We start from the raw sequence: 18,037 nt of genomic DNA, 5'->3' as shown, positions 1-18,037 counted from the left end.
ATAATTACATTTATCTATTCTAAAGGATGACTATTTTGCACTCGATATTTATCATTTAAGATCAACATATTATTAAATAATATGAATTTTACCTATATATCTTAAATTACAAAAGTACAAATACCTAATATATGGCTACATTTTGTCCGATCTAAGTTACTTAACGGAACTAAAATATAAAATAAATGAAAGTTTACTATACAAAATTAAATTAAAATTAACTTTGGACGATGTTTAATTTATTTATTATAATTGATATAGGTCTACGTAATAGGAACATGGTTGCCTGATACTTTGGTCCCTTCGAGAAATGCATGACAATGATAGATAGGTCAAGAAGATGAAATTAGAGATTTGGCTAATGTAAATTTTGGAAAAAACGAGTGTTTGTACGAAAGCAGAGTTTTGGATCCATGTAATAATGCCTAAGGACCTTACAGTAGCTTACGATTTTTAAGTAGAATTATTTCTCATAATATATATCGACGGTCCGGTAATATATTTCACATAATATATATACCGTTTTTTTTTTAAATTAAAAATTAAATAAAACTATAATTCTTAGTAGTTTAAAAGAGCAATAATAACATTGCAAGTTTTCGCCTTCGATACTTTATTTAGGGACGATCGATATACTCAAATGTCTCTCGTTAGAAAACTTTATGATGATACTTTGCCATCATCAATGCCAGTATCCACAACAATTAACCATGAAAAGGAAGCAGAGATATTCAAATTAACAACAGTACTAAACTTAAATAATAAACTGATGCTAATTCTTTAAGGTCTCTTAAAATTCTACTAAATTTTGGTGATATCTTGAACATGTTAATAATATTTAAAGTACATAGCCACAATATTATACTGAATTATAAACAGTAAACGAAAGTCCAATATAGAATATTGAAGAAAATGAACATCAAAGGGAAAAGAACACGTGACCGTTTGTCTATCCACGTGGCGATCTCCTGTGGGGTCATCTGTGTCCACGTGTGTTGTTTCGGGGGCTCGTCGGACCCCTCGCTGTCGTTGTTCCGCGACTGCCGACCCCCCGGCATCAGGTCGTCGTAGCTTTGAGTGGTAATCGTTGGTAAGTTGAGGGCCGATGGGTAACTCTGTTTAATTTGAAAATATATTTATTTTTTCAGCTTCAGGTAGTATCTCGTGTCGTAGGTAGAGAGAACCTAGTGTTAAGACTCTCCGTTCTCTACTTTCGACCGAAATCTGAAGGCTTTGTGTGTTGAGTGGCGGAACTTAACGCCGCTTAAATATAAATATAAAAAAATATTTCATTTCCTCGAGTGGAGATCAAATCCACAACCAGTCGCTTTCACAGTCACACGAATGACCCCATATTATTTTTATTTAATTTTTTTCAGCTTCACGTTGTATCCCACATATATGTAGCAGGGTAGGCAAAGGGAACCTGCGAATGAGGGAATTTAAAACACGCCGTTCTTCACTTACTGCCAGTTACTGCCCAATTTTCGATTGAGTGTTGAGTGGCGGAATTCAACGCTGCTTTGTCTTGTTATCAGAGCAAGAAAATGGAAATGTAAAATAGTTTATTCTCCCGAGTGGGATTGAACCCCCAACCGTCGCGTTATATATAAATTTAATTTACACTTTAATATAGAATTAGGTATGTAATTACCTGATTTCCTTTTAAAACTGTTTGCATAAAAACAAAAATAGGTATTAAATCATATTTACATACTTGTAATATATTTTAATAGAGTAAAACAAAATACGTACGTGAACAGTCAGATAGTTGTTGTATCCAGGACCCGCGGGGTCGCTGCTGGTTTCCTGTTGCAGTGATGAACAGGACCTTGACTTGGTGAGCTGAGGAGATGACTGTAACTCTTTCTGAAGCTCCTTGCGCGCCAGCCGCGGGGTCAATGTACTCTTCAATATATATTTGCTGTTTACCTTCTTTAAACTTACCACTTTCCTAAATTAAAAAAAAATATAGAATAGTAATTTAAAAAAAGAGGAACAGAAAAAGTTCATCTTATGTATTCTTAGTTACTAATGTACTAGTGTCAATGAATATTTATTGATCATTAAAATTAATATAGAGACAAATATTATATATTTTATTTAAAATAAACAAACTCAGAATTGGAAATCTGTGTCTTAATATTATATTATATTATTTTTTTCAATTAATTTTCATTTATTTAATTGAAATTTTGAAAAAATAAATTAAATCTACACTTTTTTCTAAAAACATTTTCACTTTCGATACTCTACTTAGGGAACTATTTTTAATACTATGCTGTTACAATATCTTTCTAAATAACTTACTTTCTACGCCAAATTGTGTTGACGAAAGCGAACTCAACCAATGCTGAGAAGATGAATCCGATGCAACCCAAGAACCATATTTCGCTCGCCTTGATATACGAAACTTTCGGTAAAGTCTTCGCTTGGGACGACGCAAGTGTAATAAACGACAACATTGTACTCGTTCCTGAAATTTTAAAAAAAAGTGATTTGAAAACGTGATCTAACACATTATCATAAAGCGGAGAATGAAGAGTCTTGACACTAGGTTCTTAGTACCTATCTATCAAAATTCTAAATAAAAAAATGCTTAATCAAATATGATTGAGTAAATAAATTATAATAATTTATAAAAAAAATAATTTATAATAAAAAAAAACTATTATCTATGACGTCACATTCAAATTCGTTAATGTGCTAATTTGTATATTTTACTATTTTGATAGTACCTAGTCTACAACGAATATTATTTTATTTTATTTTGTGGCCTTTGGCGTTGAATATATATAAGAGACAATATAACTTTTATTAAATATTCCTGCAGTAGGCATGTGTTGTTAAGAGTCTAAGATAAATTTGTAAGTGTTTAGCATACTTGAAAATTAAGCACTTAATATATACTACTTGTTATTACACTTAAATAGGGTTTAAAACTAAAGAATGAGTTTAAACAATACCATAAATTTAATATAAAGTCGCTTTTTTTTTTAAATATATTTGAAGAGGCTGTCATGGCGCAGGATATCGGGGGAATCATTATTTTATTAATGCTTTCATTTCTGCACTCTTTAACCAAGGCAATAAGCGCGGCGTTAAGTTAACCGCCACTCAACACGTATTTCCTCGGAAAACTCGTTGGAAAGTGGGGAACGGGGTGTTTTAACACTAGGTTACCTACCTTGCCATATGCGAGATACATAAGATCATAATTTTTACCTAAAGTGATTCTAGGAGCGGATGCATCTGCTTGGAGCCAAAAGGTAACCCACGACATGGCGACGATCATCATTGAAGGAATAAAATAATCCATTAAATAGTAACCAACTTCTCGGCCCAATTTAAAGGTAAACTTTAAGGCGCTGTAATTTCCAGCTGAAAAAGAGAACAATAATTAAGACGTATTAAACCTGTAAGTCTAAATAAAATACGCCACAAAGCGGAGTAGGCCATTACGAATCATATTGCAGTCTTCACACTAGATGTTAAATGGACAAAAAGATTATAATTAAATTAAAGATACAGTAGAAACTCGATTAACCGGACTAATCGTTGGATAATCGAAAATTCGGATAGTTGAATGTATAAAGAAAAGCCGGTTTTTTTTGCATATGTAGCACAAAATTGGCATATTTCTATTAAAATCAAGAAGTATATATTAACGAAAATCAACGTTTATTAAGAAATTAACATTTTCCATACGATTTATACAATTTTTTTACGTAAATATAAATTTTCTTAGGTTTAATTGTAGTAGGTTGTATAAAATAATTATCGTAGTTGATAGTCCGGATAATCGCGAATCCCTATAACTAAGAGCCGGATAATTAAGTTTCTACTGTAATCAACTGTATATAAATGGAATGTAAGTAAATCTAATTAACATATTTTATAATTATTCGTAATAGCAAACTCTTTGAAACACACAAAACGACATTACATCTACCTCCCCCCAGTCGCATATTGACGATGTCGCCTCTCACTACAGACTCGTTGGTCCAGTAGTCCAGAAGGGAATATTCGGTTAAGTGCAGTTCAGTCGATAGCCGAACTGGGTTATCCTTTTCCCACATTAAACGCAAAATGGAAGCATTGTATTTCCCTGAAAAAAAAAAGTAGAAATATATATGTAATCTTATTTTGAGTTAAAGGCCTAATTATGTAAATAAAGTTCTTTTTTTTCGTCAGCTTCACGCTGTATCCCGCATCTACCAGGGTAGATAGAGGAAGCCTAGTGTTAAGTCACTCCACTTCGCCGAATTCTAGAGGCATTACGTGTTGATTAGCGGAACTTAACGCCGCGATGTGCCTCGACACCAGAGTGAACAGTTCCACTATGTGCGCTTCTGCACCAAAACTGTCTCTACTGAGTATAGATATTTGTATTTGTTTTTAATATTTCTTGATTGTATGTAGGGGAATTGTGCTCAAGATGGCATACTATGATAAGATGACACACTACCAATATTGATGAAACTATTAGCGCTAAGTGCGATCTTGTGACGTTTTAGAGAGTGTCTGTAGATGTAGCTAGTGCTTAAATTGAGTATGGCTGAAAGTGAATGCAGATGAGCGAGTAATTCATGTTTTCGTTATTTTCAATTGCAACAAATTTTTCTTTCGCTTTTGCTTGATGGTGAAAAGACATGAAAGATAAAGATTTTCTATTTGAACTAATTATAAATGTGAAATAGGATTATTATATGACACAACTAACGCTAAAAGCGCATCCTAACCTATAAACTTTTGTCACAACGGTTAAAATTAAATTCATATATCTATTGGGTAAGATGACATACAAAACATGAGTATAAGATGGCATACTATCTTTTACTCATGTTTTTTATAAGGGTATAAATAGAATCGATGTATTTTTTTGCTTTACCTACAAAATGCCTGGCAATTACAAACGAATATATATTGGTCACAAGAAGACATGGATAAGGCTGCTACAGCAAGGACATTCAATAGCCGCAAGTGACGAAGCTTATTTCCCTTTTGGAAAAGAAAGTGACCGATAACGGAATCCAACCTCATAAAATTTGCAACATATATTATGAATCTGGCTTTAGTACTGTTTAATAGCCCCCCAGCAAAGAAGAAACTATATATTTGTGAACTATGTTCGACAAATAATGATGGCATTTTTATGCCACATACTAAGTATGTCATTTTACCCTGTAGATATATCGTCTTACACTGGTCGACCTAAGTGCGATTTTTGTTTATTTTTATGATGTTTGAAAGATGATTGTTCCGAAACTAAAATAATTTCGTTGATTATGAAATATACAATAGTATACGCAATATGCTGTTCTCAGATGACTTTATTTGTTTGAATTATTTGTCTTGAAACAAAAAGTATGTCATCTTAAGCACAATTCCCCTACATATAAAATGAGTACGAATAAATAATTTTGTCTTAGTAATCCTATTTAAGAACATATCTAAAGTATTTAGCAATAAAAATATTTATAACTTACAGCTTTCCAAATTCATAGAACACTTTTGGTCGTCGAAAGGAAATTTCTGCAGATTCATCCAACAGTAGAGCACCGCTTGCATTCTACGACTGAACAAGACTTCACCATCTGGAGCAATCGATATGAGGACATCTTTGCTGTCGGTACCCATAAGGCTTGAAGATTGTTCGTTGGACATATACAGATGTGGAACCCATATCCTTTGTCGGAGGTCATTCTCTCCAATAATTTTTGTGCGTTCAGGCGAATATAATGCATACGCTAATCTAGCGTCCGTCCAACGTAATTGAAGAAGGAAGTGCAATTTGAAATTCTGTAAAAATATTTTTTTTTCTAATTAAATTATTCTAATTAAATTATTAATGAGATCTTAATGGTGGAATTTAATGAGATTCCATTATATGATTTATTTACATTATTTATAGATGATCTGATAATACAATGAGAGCAGTGGCGTAGCTGGGGTATTTGCTGCCTGGTGCGGCTTAGGACTTGATGCCCTTTAAAATGGTCTAAAAAAAACAGATTCTCCCAATTTTCGTCATATTCATAGAGTCTATTCAGTATATAATTATTGTTTAGAGTTGTAAATTAAATTTAAAACATAATAATTACCAAATCGTGTGCTTCTGCTGGTTGTATAAAGTAAACGTAAGCGCTGGCGTGGACGTAGACGACTTCGCCTGTCTGGTAGGTCGGCAGCAAGAGCCTGTCATAGCGGCACTCGTGAGCTAGCCTGGACAAGAACTCTGATTGTGTGTATCTATCACCGTTCTCAAGAGAGGGGCATTCCAGGGCTGTGGTCGTTCTGAAAAATAGACAAATGTAGAGTATATTATTTTTATTAGCAGCATCACGTTGTATCACGCATGTAACAGAGCAGAGGGAGACTAGACTAGATGTGAATTTACTATTTCCGAAATTTCTATTTTTATATTACAACTAGGGGACCCGGACGCGGCTACGCCTGCTTATACTATAAGAATATTTATTAAATATATTATTTTCAGTTTTCAATAGAATTAGTAAGAAAATATAAGCTTAAATAATCAAAAAGAATAATAAGTAGAGACATATTATTAGAAAAAATATCTGAGAAATTGAAATGAACCAACATAAGAAGTAAAAGTAACTAAAAGATATTCTTAATATTAGAAACAGTACCTAAAAACTACCTAAAAGGATAATTTTTGCCAACAATATCAAATAAAATAAGAAGAGAATCATAGTTTATTTTAAATTAATTATAAACAGCAAATAAAGTTCGAAAATTTACAAAACCGTCAACGTCATCTGCCCGTTCGCGTCGGTCATACTATGCCGCCCGAAGGCTAGGTCATTTCTAATCAGTGACATCTCCTTAATTATTTATTAGAATGTTATACAGTAAACTATAATTTCAATCTAGATACAATGCTAAAAGTGACTATTATATTTATTTTCATAAGAATGAATGTCAAAATGTCGCGGTAACGGTTGCGTAGCGACGCGACGGTTGTTATTAACATGGCCGAATAAATTGCATATCAAATTAGAAAGTATTTTAAAATATTAGTATATATGTGTAATGTAATATTATATAGCCTATAGCACTCCCGAAGAATGTAGCTTTCATACAAAACAAAAACATAGTAAATCGGACCAGTAGATCCAGAGATCTTAGCGTTCAAACAAACAAACAAACAAACAAACAAACAAACAAACTCTTCCGCTTTATTATATTAGTATAGAAGTATAGATTCAGGAAAAATGTCAGACTTAACAAGAAATTGTATATTTTAAAGTTTTAATTTTGTTGTGTAAATATAGTTTTAAAATAATAATGAACCAGCTTAACTTGTGTACATGTACCTAATAATATAATTTTATATGAAACCTAAAACATTCTTCTTTCTTTCGTAAAGAATTTGAATTCACATCTGTGGTGTATGGTTGAAGAATGACGCCAGAACTTGCGCCACGACAGCGTCATTAATTAAATATTATTTTTATCAAAAATTTACAATTCCTAAAAAGATTACTAAAAAAACACAATTATCTTATTGATTTACTTGCACATCATAAAAGTAGGTACATACGTGTAACTAGGTTACAGGTATTATGTATATAGGTAGGTAACATTGATATCTTATGTTTAATAATAACCGTATCATTTATATAAATATTAAAATAAACTTATATCCGAAGTAAATAGAAGCCAGTGAGTGATAAAGATTTTTTTCGCAACAATTGTTCTACGTTTACAATAAGTTTTATATAAGGATCCATATTATAAGGTCGAGGTAGCTAAAGGCAATTGTTCTACTAATATTTGCTATTCCAGATAACATTATGAACCAATTCTCTAAGATACCGCAAGGATTTGTTCTAAGATTAATTGCTAAGCTGCTTACTGCTTACAAAATACACACAAGAACATTAAATATACTTTAAAAACATGTGATAGAAGCAATTAAGTCTTAAAACGATTATATTCTCCATTATTTTCTCTTAATTCAGTTTTGTTGAGTGTACTTACTGAGTAATAAGCAAATAAGCTATGCGTCACAAGTGCATTGTTGACACTGGTATCTATTACCTACATATAATGACTTATTGCTGCGGTAATGATGAATGATAATTAAAATGGGAGCAACTAAATAAATCGATCGTCCCTAGGTAAGGTATCAAATGTGAAAAGTCCTAAATGTTTTTATTGCTCTTTTGAACTACTAATAAAAAGAATAATGAGATTTGATGAGATTAATTCCAACTGCAATAAAAAAAATCTCTTTCGAAACTTTTACCGACGACGTCGACTAATATCCACGGCACCGCGAGCGGTAATAGGCCCATTAAGGACCATGTTGAACTTGCAAGAGTAAAGTGCATACTTCTATTTCCACCAATAAATACAATTCTATTTCCAAAAAGAAGTACAATTTATATGACTTGAGTAATTTAAATAAGAGGATATAGACACTATTTTTGTTTGAAATAAGCAACAAATATAGTTTGTGATTAACAATTCACGATTTTTTTCCTATATTATTCAATTCTTGCCAAATATCATAACTCTATATCAACAGATAGTAGGTACCTTATAAGTATACAGACGTAAGAAGTTTTATTCTGTGCACCAAGCGATTCTAGTCCTGGATATTTAATACTAATTTCAGCTTGATATTTAGAGAGAAAAGGGATCTTTAAAACAAACATACGGATAGATAGGAAGAGAGACAAGGAAAAAATCCTGTAAGCGTTCCGTTTTTTTCTTTCGAGAGCTCTAAAAATGGAGAAAATAGCGATTCATGTCCTCTACTTCCTTTTGTTTACTCGGTAAATTGTATCAAAATAGGTATAGACGTAATAGCAAATCAGTCAAATCAATCTTTCCTTTAGGCATGTAGACATCAGATTTTTATTTAATCATCTCAATTAATCAGCCAACATAAATACTTTATATTTAAATGATACCGCAGTGGTGTACCTAAATATAATGCAGAATGTCTCATTTCCTGTTATCTTATTTAAATCGTAAGTATATATACAATATTTAGTCTTAAGAAGTATCTTAATTTAAACTTTCGGGTGATATCACCAGAGCGTCAGCATACGTGCAGCACAACTTATGAAAACAATCATTGCGTATTATGACGAATGTTTTTGTAAATATATCTTAAAATATAATTTATACTAGAGACCCGCTCTCGGCTTCGCTCATTTGAATAACATAATTATTATTGATGACATTATCATTTTAAAGACAAAATATATTTGTATATTGTAATAAAAATATAAATATTTGTACCTAAATAAACACTTAAGCTTTAGCTTAATTTCATTTAACTGTGTATTTCGTTATATAACATGGATTATTTTTTAACTTGTATAAGAAAGATTTAAAAAAATAAAGGAATAAAATCAGATTTAAATTTATTACTCTTGGTAGCTAATTTGATATCATAACGCGGAAATTATTAAGAAGGGTTTATCTACTAGATAAGTTAATTAATATTTATAGTTACTAATCTGTCTTCTCTACTGAAGACAAATTTACTTACTAAATTTACTTTAGTACGTAATCAGGAGCGCGGTAGTCATAAAACCTTGTAACAATGTACCTGCTATAAAAAAAATATAGTGATAAACACAAAATAAATTACTTTAAATTAAAAAAAAATTTTACGGTAATATGAACAAAATGGTTACTAATAGGGATGTACATACATCGATATTAATCTATATCTATAGGACATTATAATAAAATTATAACGGATCGGTGTCTGTACATGGAAGATATGTAAGAAAAAAATATTGTTAGTATTATTATTAGAATAGAAAAGCAATGCAGATTAATAAATTAATAATTATGTAGTTAAAGCGGGCGAAGCCGCGACTGGGTCGATAGCTAGAGATACATAAACAATCGTGGCGCACTAGAGCGTACTCTACCTTTACCTATATACCTATGCTTATCATGGTAGTAGACGGTTCAAATCCCACTCTTAGTAATAGTAACAAAGTACAGTATTAATAAGTTAGTGAGCCTACGAGTGATATACGATTCCTATTCAGGGGCACAATGCACTGAACTTATCACCACTTAATTTCTTTCAAGTACATTGCGAAATATGGAAAATCCATGAAATACTATTATAATAAATATATAAGTAGATATTAAAACTTAAAATACAGTTTATTTTTTAAGCATAATAATATTGTTTTTTTTTAATTCATCTAAATTTAAGCTTACGTAGAAGATAATCAATCACAAATTTTGCGTGTCTCTAACGAAGTGAATCGTTATTATCACGATAGCCTTTCGCACTGCGTTTTGCCTTGGATGTTACATTAAATACACAATATTACAAGACTATAGAAAATATCTGCCTACAATATACCAAAGTTATCCTTAAATATCGTCATCTTAAATAAATGTTATGTTTTTTTATTAAATTATCCTTTTTAAGCTTATACATATATGAATACAGCAAATATTATAGCAAAACAAATTAGCGAAAATTTGTAATAACTAGGAATCATATAGCATTAGGATATAATATTTGATTTATACAAGAAATTCGTGTGTTGGTGACAATTGCTCATACGCTATTGTCCCGAATTGACGCGTGTCCAATATATTTATACTAATTATTAACATACACAGTATTTGATAAATACATTTATTTGTATTATAAATTTGCCAAATTTTAAGGCTTTATTTGCACAAAATATAAAAAAGACATACTGTACGTTACATACTTGACTGCCAGCCCGCATCGCGTGCTAACTAGCTGTTCAATATTCCGAACACAAAAATAGCGAAACCTTTACCTTAATCACTAGGCCATTGGTTCAGGAAATTGAATTTGGGAATAGCGACTGCTGTTTAACAATATATGCTGGCAGGTGGCGACGGTCGTGATCCTCGATGATAAGGTCGAGAGGACTTGAATGCGTACGCGCAGTCATCTGCATTAAAATAGCTAATATCTCCTTAACATTGTAAAGACGGTTACAGTCTTAGCATTAAATGGCTGATATGCATAAATAATTCCATAGCAGTCGTTCGATATTCAATGTTAAATTATTTATAAAATTCGTCATGAATTTATCATGAAAAAAATACACCAGACATGAAACAATAGTTATCGAAAATAAGGTTATATGGAAACGGGTTTAAAATATTGACCGTGAAATGGCGACATTGTTTAAGAATAATGTTTAAAAGTCTAATCAGTTTCGTTAAATGTATTTACTTTTAATAAATTTATTAAGAAAATATAGTTATTCTGCCGATTGGTGGTTAATTAATTAATAAATTATCTATTGTAATAAAAATAAGCGAAATTCTACAAAATGTGTGTGTATTTTTTAAGGCAATTGAAATTAAAACATGCTATATAGATTTAATAATTTATTACAACCGCCTATTGTGATACCACTCTCTGGATAATTACAATAAAATATTTAATTTAGAAAATTAACATACAAGTATAACATACAAATAAGACAATTGTTTCGAAGTTGAACTAGATCATAAAAAATGTGATTAGTGTTGGCAAATCTCTATTAATTGCAAGAACCGACTGACGGTCTACCTTGACCCTGGCGCTGGCTACGGCGCACCTCACCCAGCTGGTCACATGACCGCCGTCGCTACTCTCCCAACCTAATCAATGGAGGCCATTTAGCATTTCATTCACAATTTACCACTAAAATATTTATTAAGACTTAAGGATCTATTCTTTTGACAAATATGTGAGTAAATAAGTTTTTCAGTCAAATATGATGACGACAATGACGTCTGCTGAAATCACGTGAATTCCTCAGGTATGTTGATTTCGGTATTTTTAATTTACAGATATTTTAAATTAACATGACGCATGAACTGAACTGTTGAGGTTTTCATTTCGAAATTCTATATAGATATGTTACATTTTTTTATAACTGTATGTATATAGGTACTAAGCAAGTTACGCATGTGACCTAAACTGTTAACTAAATTACTATTTATATGTAGTTTTATATATAGAACGACAGATTAAGGTTATATGTTATAGGACCAACCTATGCAATTATCTACTACTGTTTACGTAATTAATGAAAATAATTAATAGATTTAATAAATTATAAATGTTTAACCCACACAACCCCCATAAAATAAAAAAATATATATTAAATAAGACGTTCCAATTCGATATTTGCTTATTTGTTGCTATCTAGGCTGGCCTTGTACACTCATGCATCACGCAAAAACGATTAAAAAGATTTCTGGAGTCTTAGGTACTATTAAATTAGTCTTTACTTCGGATGATGCAGACTGACCATATTTTTACAGTTTCCGGTTACATTGTTAACTTTTTCATAGTAAATTTTATTGTATATTTTTAAGTACGTAGAGATGGGAAAATTATATTCTATAATTTAGTTCTACTCTCACATCGATGTAGTGATACTTTTACTTACAATTAATTTGGACTACTTAGTTAATTGAAAAACCATATTTTTTAATAATTTATTATTTACATTGTTGTCGTAATCCAAGACTTTTTCAATTAAAAAGGAGGTAATTTTCCGATGTACATTCACTTAAAACACGGAATTAGTGGTGTCAACCATCTAATGAACACAGCTGATTATCGGACCGTATCTTCGGACGTTCTTGTAAGTTTTTGCCAAACAATTAGATATCACAAAGAAATAATTCAGGTATTCAATTGATAAACTATTTGACTGAAGTGTTTGTGGAATATACCTTTCAGTAATCAGGTACTTGTTAGGTTCTATGTTGATGTTTATCACATACATTATAATGACATTTGGTTAGATATCAGGAGACTTTGAGTACCTAAATAAAAAATTATAATAAATAAAAAAAATCTTATTTTAAATATATAGACTATAGATGATAAATGGATAATATTATATAAGGTAGGCAGAGGGAATTTGGGAACCTAGTGTTAAGACACTCCGTTCTCACAAGAACCGTCCCCACTTCCGTTTTCAACTTTCCGCTGAATTTTGGAGGCAATGTGTGTGGCGGAAGGCGGAATTGAACACCGCGCTTAGTCTCGTTATCATAGTAAGGAAATAAAAATATTAAATATAGCATTTCCTCGAGTGAGAATCGTACCCACAACCTGCCACATTTGCAGTATCACGCTTGTGCCCTTGCGCCGCTATTGCGTACATTTGTATATATTTCAGTTTCAATGATTTATGTAGTGTCGTTAGTGTGATAATAGAGCAATAACCAAAATAATTAAGCTTAATAACAAATATTTAGAGAAGAAACAAACATAAGTAAGCATATAATAATATAACTAAGTACGTCATTATCGTGTAAGGGGCGATGAATAATAATGACCGGCAATGCAACTGTGAAATATCCTGTTGACATGAATCCTGTTAACATGAACAGTGGAACATATTTAGGTTTTTTTTCAGCTTCACGCGGTATCCCATATCTAGCAGGAGGCAGAGAGAATTTATAGAGGCTATTGTTAAGGTACTCCGTTCCCCACTTTCGAGGCATTGAGTATCGAGTGGCAGAATTCAACGCATCCGTGCTTTTGCTTTGGTACCAGAGCGATGCAATGAAAATATTAATAAATAATTATTTATTCCCCCGAGTGGGATCCGAACCCACAACCTCGCATTACAGACACACGCCACAACGACCTAATTTACTTTTTTTTATTTACATTTAGATTCTTTAATTACTTAAATAAAACATATACATGTTGATTTAATTAACACTAAGCATTTAGAGATTAATTTCGGTGTATTTGTAAAATTCTATTTATAATATTTTTTTATACATCTAACAGGTGGATAACTTTTTAGTACCGGAGCAATATGAGTAAATAGAAGGCGTGTACGTACTTACTGCACATCAGTTTAAAAAAAAAACTTACGTCAATGGACGAAATGTCATTTTATGATGTATTCAAAAGTGAGACGCGGTTCTTATCAAAGTAATTAACAGATTAATTTCTCACGAAAGATAATCCTCTTGTATCTCTATCGAATTAATCCTTGGATATAAGTAATGGTACATTTTTTAACCATGTAGAGCATTTTACGAACCGGCGTTTTTACGTTTAGATCGTTTCATATAATATAATTTTTACACCTATTTGTTTACATATAAAAGAAAATTAAGACAAACACGTGGAGAAATTTACATGTATATATATAAAATCGAAAGGTCACTCACTCATCACGAAATCTCAGAAACTACATGTGCTAGGAATCTCAAATTTTGCATAGGAGTTACTTATAGGACGTAGGTGCTCGCTAAGACGGGAATTTGCAATATTCGACTTCTAAGGGGTTGTTTTTGGGGTCGAAAGTTTGTATGAAACTTCGTTACTACAAATGCTAGGAGTCTCAAATTTTGCATAGACGTCACTAGGACGTAGTCATGGAGACAGAAATTAATAATAACATAGTTCACGCGGGTGTAACCGCGAGCGGGCCGCTAGTATTACATAATTAATCTTTTTGATCTTGAGAGCAATTCAAAATTATCATTACTCACTAGATAAAGAAATATTATTCAATTAAAGTAACTAAATTAAGTTTATTTTATTAAGTAAACATGCATGTGTCGTTTAAATAAATATATAACCAATAAGGTTAAATATTTATTAAACAATATTGATTTTAAAATAACAAATACTAATTAAGAAACTGTTAATAAGCTGCACTCGTGACCATACATCGTTATTGTCACAATATCATCATAGTTTAGAGCAACGTGACAGAAGATGCCTTCTTCATAATGCTGTTAGGTAAAACAATGCACGAAAATAAACAGAGCTAAGGCTGTTTTAATAAAATTAATGATTTGAATATACATCTGTAATTTATGATGCCTATACAAATAAGTACAAGAATATGTTGAATATTTGTTGATAAAATACTTAAATGTAACACTTATGTAGGGTAGCTGTAGGTGTACCTATATAATTTATACATAGTGCAAAATTTTGTGTATTTTAGGACTAATATTTGATAATTATATTTTCCATCTTTCTAGTAAAATTATCAACGGAAACTTTTTACCCAAATCGGCACATGTGCTTTAACGCACCGCTTTACATAAAATAAAATAAAAATAAAAAAAAAATATTTTGATTTGTTTTGTATCTATATGAAATGTTGTTAAAAGCTATTCAATTTAAAATAAGATAATAAATTAAAATGAATAAAATGTTTACTATCGTTAAATATTTTACTATTGGTTTAATAGACAAGTTAACAATATAATTTGTAGAGCATCCAGTTAAAAAATAATCGCTCCTCTATTCCTTATTTTTTGCTGTGATGTTTACTAAGTAACAAATGAAAAACTGCGTGAGTTCAGTTTTACAGTAGACGGTCTATAGCTATGTAGATTTTGTATAATAATAAAAACAATGAGATATACATGGTAGTTTGTCACGAACGAATATTTTACGTAGTAAAACATGCACATTTCAACAATATTGTGATGATAACAAAATGAAATGCTCATTCGTTAGTGAGAAGATTTCTTGTAGGTAATTGATATATTATAAACGAAGTGTTGTCGATCGAGACGCGTAGAAAAACTTGGTTTTTAAGGAGAAATTAACTTATGCATATATACATTTTTATTATCTATATATATAAATGGAGACGTTCCCACTGACTGAGGTACGCACAGCTGTAACCGCTGTACGTAGAAACGTGAAATTTGGACGGATGTTTATTTCCATAATGTGGACACACCCTAACAAGGGATTTTGAAAAGGGATTTTTAACCCTTAAGGGGTGAAATAGGGGTTGAAATTTTGTATGGAAGAACCTTTAAATCAGCACCGATTTTAATATTTTTTTTAATTTAGACTCTTAAAACTATTTTATTGAAAACGTGTTTCATCGTTTATTCGACCCTCAAAACTGAAAATACTTTCGTTTACATATTTAATAAATATTCGTATAGTTCAAAAGTATGAACTAAGTAGAAAATTATAATAACTTATAATTATACACACATACACATACGATATTTGTGATAATGATACCTTTACCTTTCTTTTCAATATAAAGTTTTAAAATGATATTACTATTAGAAATCGATAGTAATCCGGATTAGTAAATTAATAATTATGTAGTTCAAGCGGGCGAAACCGCGACAGGGTGGCTAGTTTCTAATAAAATTATTATACTTATGTGATAATGTGAGATATAATCATCTATTAATCAATTTATTTAAAAAAGTTTTATTCTAAGGAGGAATAACATCTTAGACATGTAATTCCAAGATATATTATTACGTTTGTACATTTTTTTGAAAACATGCAGATTGCTCATAACTATTAAGCTTATTCATTGAAAACACAGAGGAAAACGTATGGGTATCGTGGTTTTGCATAATGTGCGCTCTAATTATGATTAATTGTGATTTTAGTTACGCCATTGACTTTGGTTTAAATTTAGGTATTACTCTACTGACATTTTTATATATCAACATAAGTTTTAAAAATATTCTGGATCTTGAAACCGTAATGTAAGTACCGTAAATTTAACTTATAATATAGTTATGCGTAGCAAGAAGCGCTTTGAAAAGGTTCCGTGTAAGGGTCTAGCGTGCTATCGGAACCAAGACATAAAAAACTGAAATTATTTTCGTTTGCTATTGAAGTAAAAGTAAATTGTGTATGTGCTAAAGATTATTTAAATTTTATTTTTTATATTAAAGGTAACTTACAGTGCTGTAAGATTATATATCAGATTCATAGAGCCTCTATGCATCTTTACATTTTATATCTTCGTTTTTTTATATTACCTGTTATTCCGTTTTTATTATTTAATAGAATGAATTTATATTCTCAAAATATACGTATTATTTTTGTCTATAAATATATTTTAAAAAAAATTGCCTGTGGACATGTAACGTTGCGTAATCGTAGGATTAGTGCCATCCATGACCATCAATGATGAAACAGAGCTACGTACTACCAATTTTAATGTCTACAACCTATTGTTTGTTATTAATAGTTGTAATTGATCGTTTCAAGTTTAAAGAAACGGTTTGAAATTTGATTTTCTATAATTAATTTGTTTTTGGTTTTAAGTTAGATAATAAGTAGGTACTTCTTATATGTAAGGTACATATATAAAATTTTAAATATTACCTAACTATATTATTCGTTTACTGATGAAAATAAATATTAAACATCTAAAATATTTGTTTAAATTTAACTAAAAACGTATTAAGACCAGTCGTGGCGTAGGGCTATGATCAGTGTGACAGTAAATGCTACTGGGTGAGAGTTCGATCCTCAGTCGAGGAAATGAAATATTTATTTAAATTTCTATTTCCATTTCTTTGTTCTGGTATAGAGGTGGAGCACAGCGTTGAATTTCGGAAGTCTACACGCAATGCCTCCAAAATTCGGTTCCCTTTGTCTATCCTGCTGTATGCGGGATTTTTTAATTAATTTAAATTATATATCTACTTACTACAGGGATCAACAAAAACTTCATCGTTTTAGTTAAATGTTGATTTTATAGATTTCGATATACCAAATACGCAACAGACACAAGCATAGAATACGGAGATAAATTTGTTTTATAATATTGTAATTGTTTAAGAAAAAAAATGTATAAGCAAAATTTAATAACAAATTAAGTAATTAATTTCAATTTAGTAGACTTACGGTGCACTTTTCTGTCCTTTCGCACAATTTAAAAGTAATATAATTACACTTATTAATAAAATTTTCGATTCCATTTCGGTTTTTTCGCATAACACGATGATCACAGCGCGCGTTCAAGTAACGCGTCTGTTTCGCGTTAGCGACTAACCAAGACTGTCTGTATATGAGGAAGTTATTTCCACGGAAAGCCCAAGAAAATGCGCACGCGCCGCTACCTGTTAAAGAGTAACTTGTAAGAGCTTTTGAATACAGACCGAGTAAATTTACTTTTCGCAAGTTTTTAAAAGACTGCGTAATCGCGTGTTCCTATCGCCGATGAGCATCATATATTTGCATTGTTAAATCTGAGATTAAAATAACACAATACAGGTA

The 18,037-nt window shown here is 31.1% G+C and overlaps 1 protein-coding gene across 2 annotated transcripts; it reads right to left on the bottom strand.

Moving 5' to 3' along the window:
• Positions 1–249: 249 nt before the first annotated feature.
• On the bottom strand, positions 250–17,926 carry LOC146531423 (pH-sensitive chloride channel 2-like). 2 transcript variants are annotated; one of them, XM_085197990.1, is made up of 8 exons: positions 17,666–17,926; positions 6,105–6,297; positions 5,490–5,802; positions 3,947–4,108; positions 3,226–3,381; positions 2,311–2,476; positions 1,756–1,954; positions 250–1,115 (listed from the first exon to the last, which is right to left on the bottom strand). In XM_085197990.1, exons 1-8 carry the CDS (start codon positions 17,737–17,739, stop codon positions 870–872), a joined length of 1,509 nt encoding a protein of 502 aa, XP_085054116.1. In that variant the 5' UTR covers positions 17,740–17,926; the 3' UTR covers positions 250–869. The 2 variants fall into 2 exon arrangements, with proteins under 2 accessions (XP_085054116.1, XP_085054117.1); XM_085197991.1 differs by having other exon boundaries at positions 3,953–4,108.
• Positions 17,927–18,037: the final 111 nt, after the last annotated feature.

Source organism: Heliconius melpomene, chromosome 15 (genome assembly GCF_056956725.1).
Source record: "Heliconius melpomene rosina isolate 202511_hmr_F chromosome 15, ASM5695672v1, whole genome shotgun sequence".
In the NCBI taxonomy this organism is placed as follows: Eukaryota; Metazoa; Arthropoda; class Insecta; order Lepidoptera; family Nymphalidae; genus Heliconius; species Heliconius melpomene.
The sequence above is the reverse complement of the archived record's forward strand: the minus strand, read 5'-3'. Positions and strand labels throughout refer to the sequence as shown.

Coding starts and splice junctions, on each gene's coding strand:
- LOC146531423 (XM_085197990.1), bottom strand. CDS start 17,739: ATGGAATCGAAAATTTTATTAATAAGTGTAATTATATTACTTTTAAAT. Junction 1,955..2,310: donor AACACAATTTGGCGTAGAAA/GTAAGTTATTTA, acceptor TTTTTAATTTAG/GAAAGTGGTAAGTTTAAAGA. Junction 1,116..1,755: donor ACAACTATCTGACTGTTCAC/GTACGTATTTTG, acceptor CAAATTAAACAG/AGTTACCCATCGGCCCTCAA.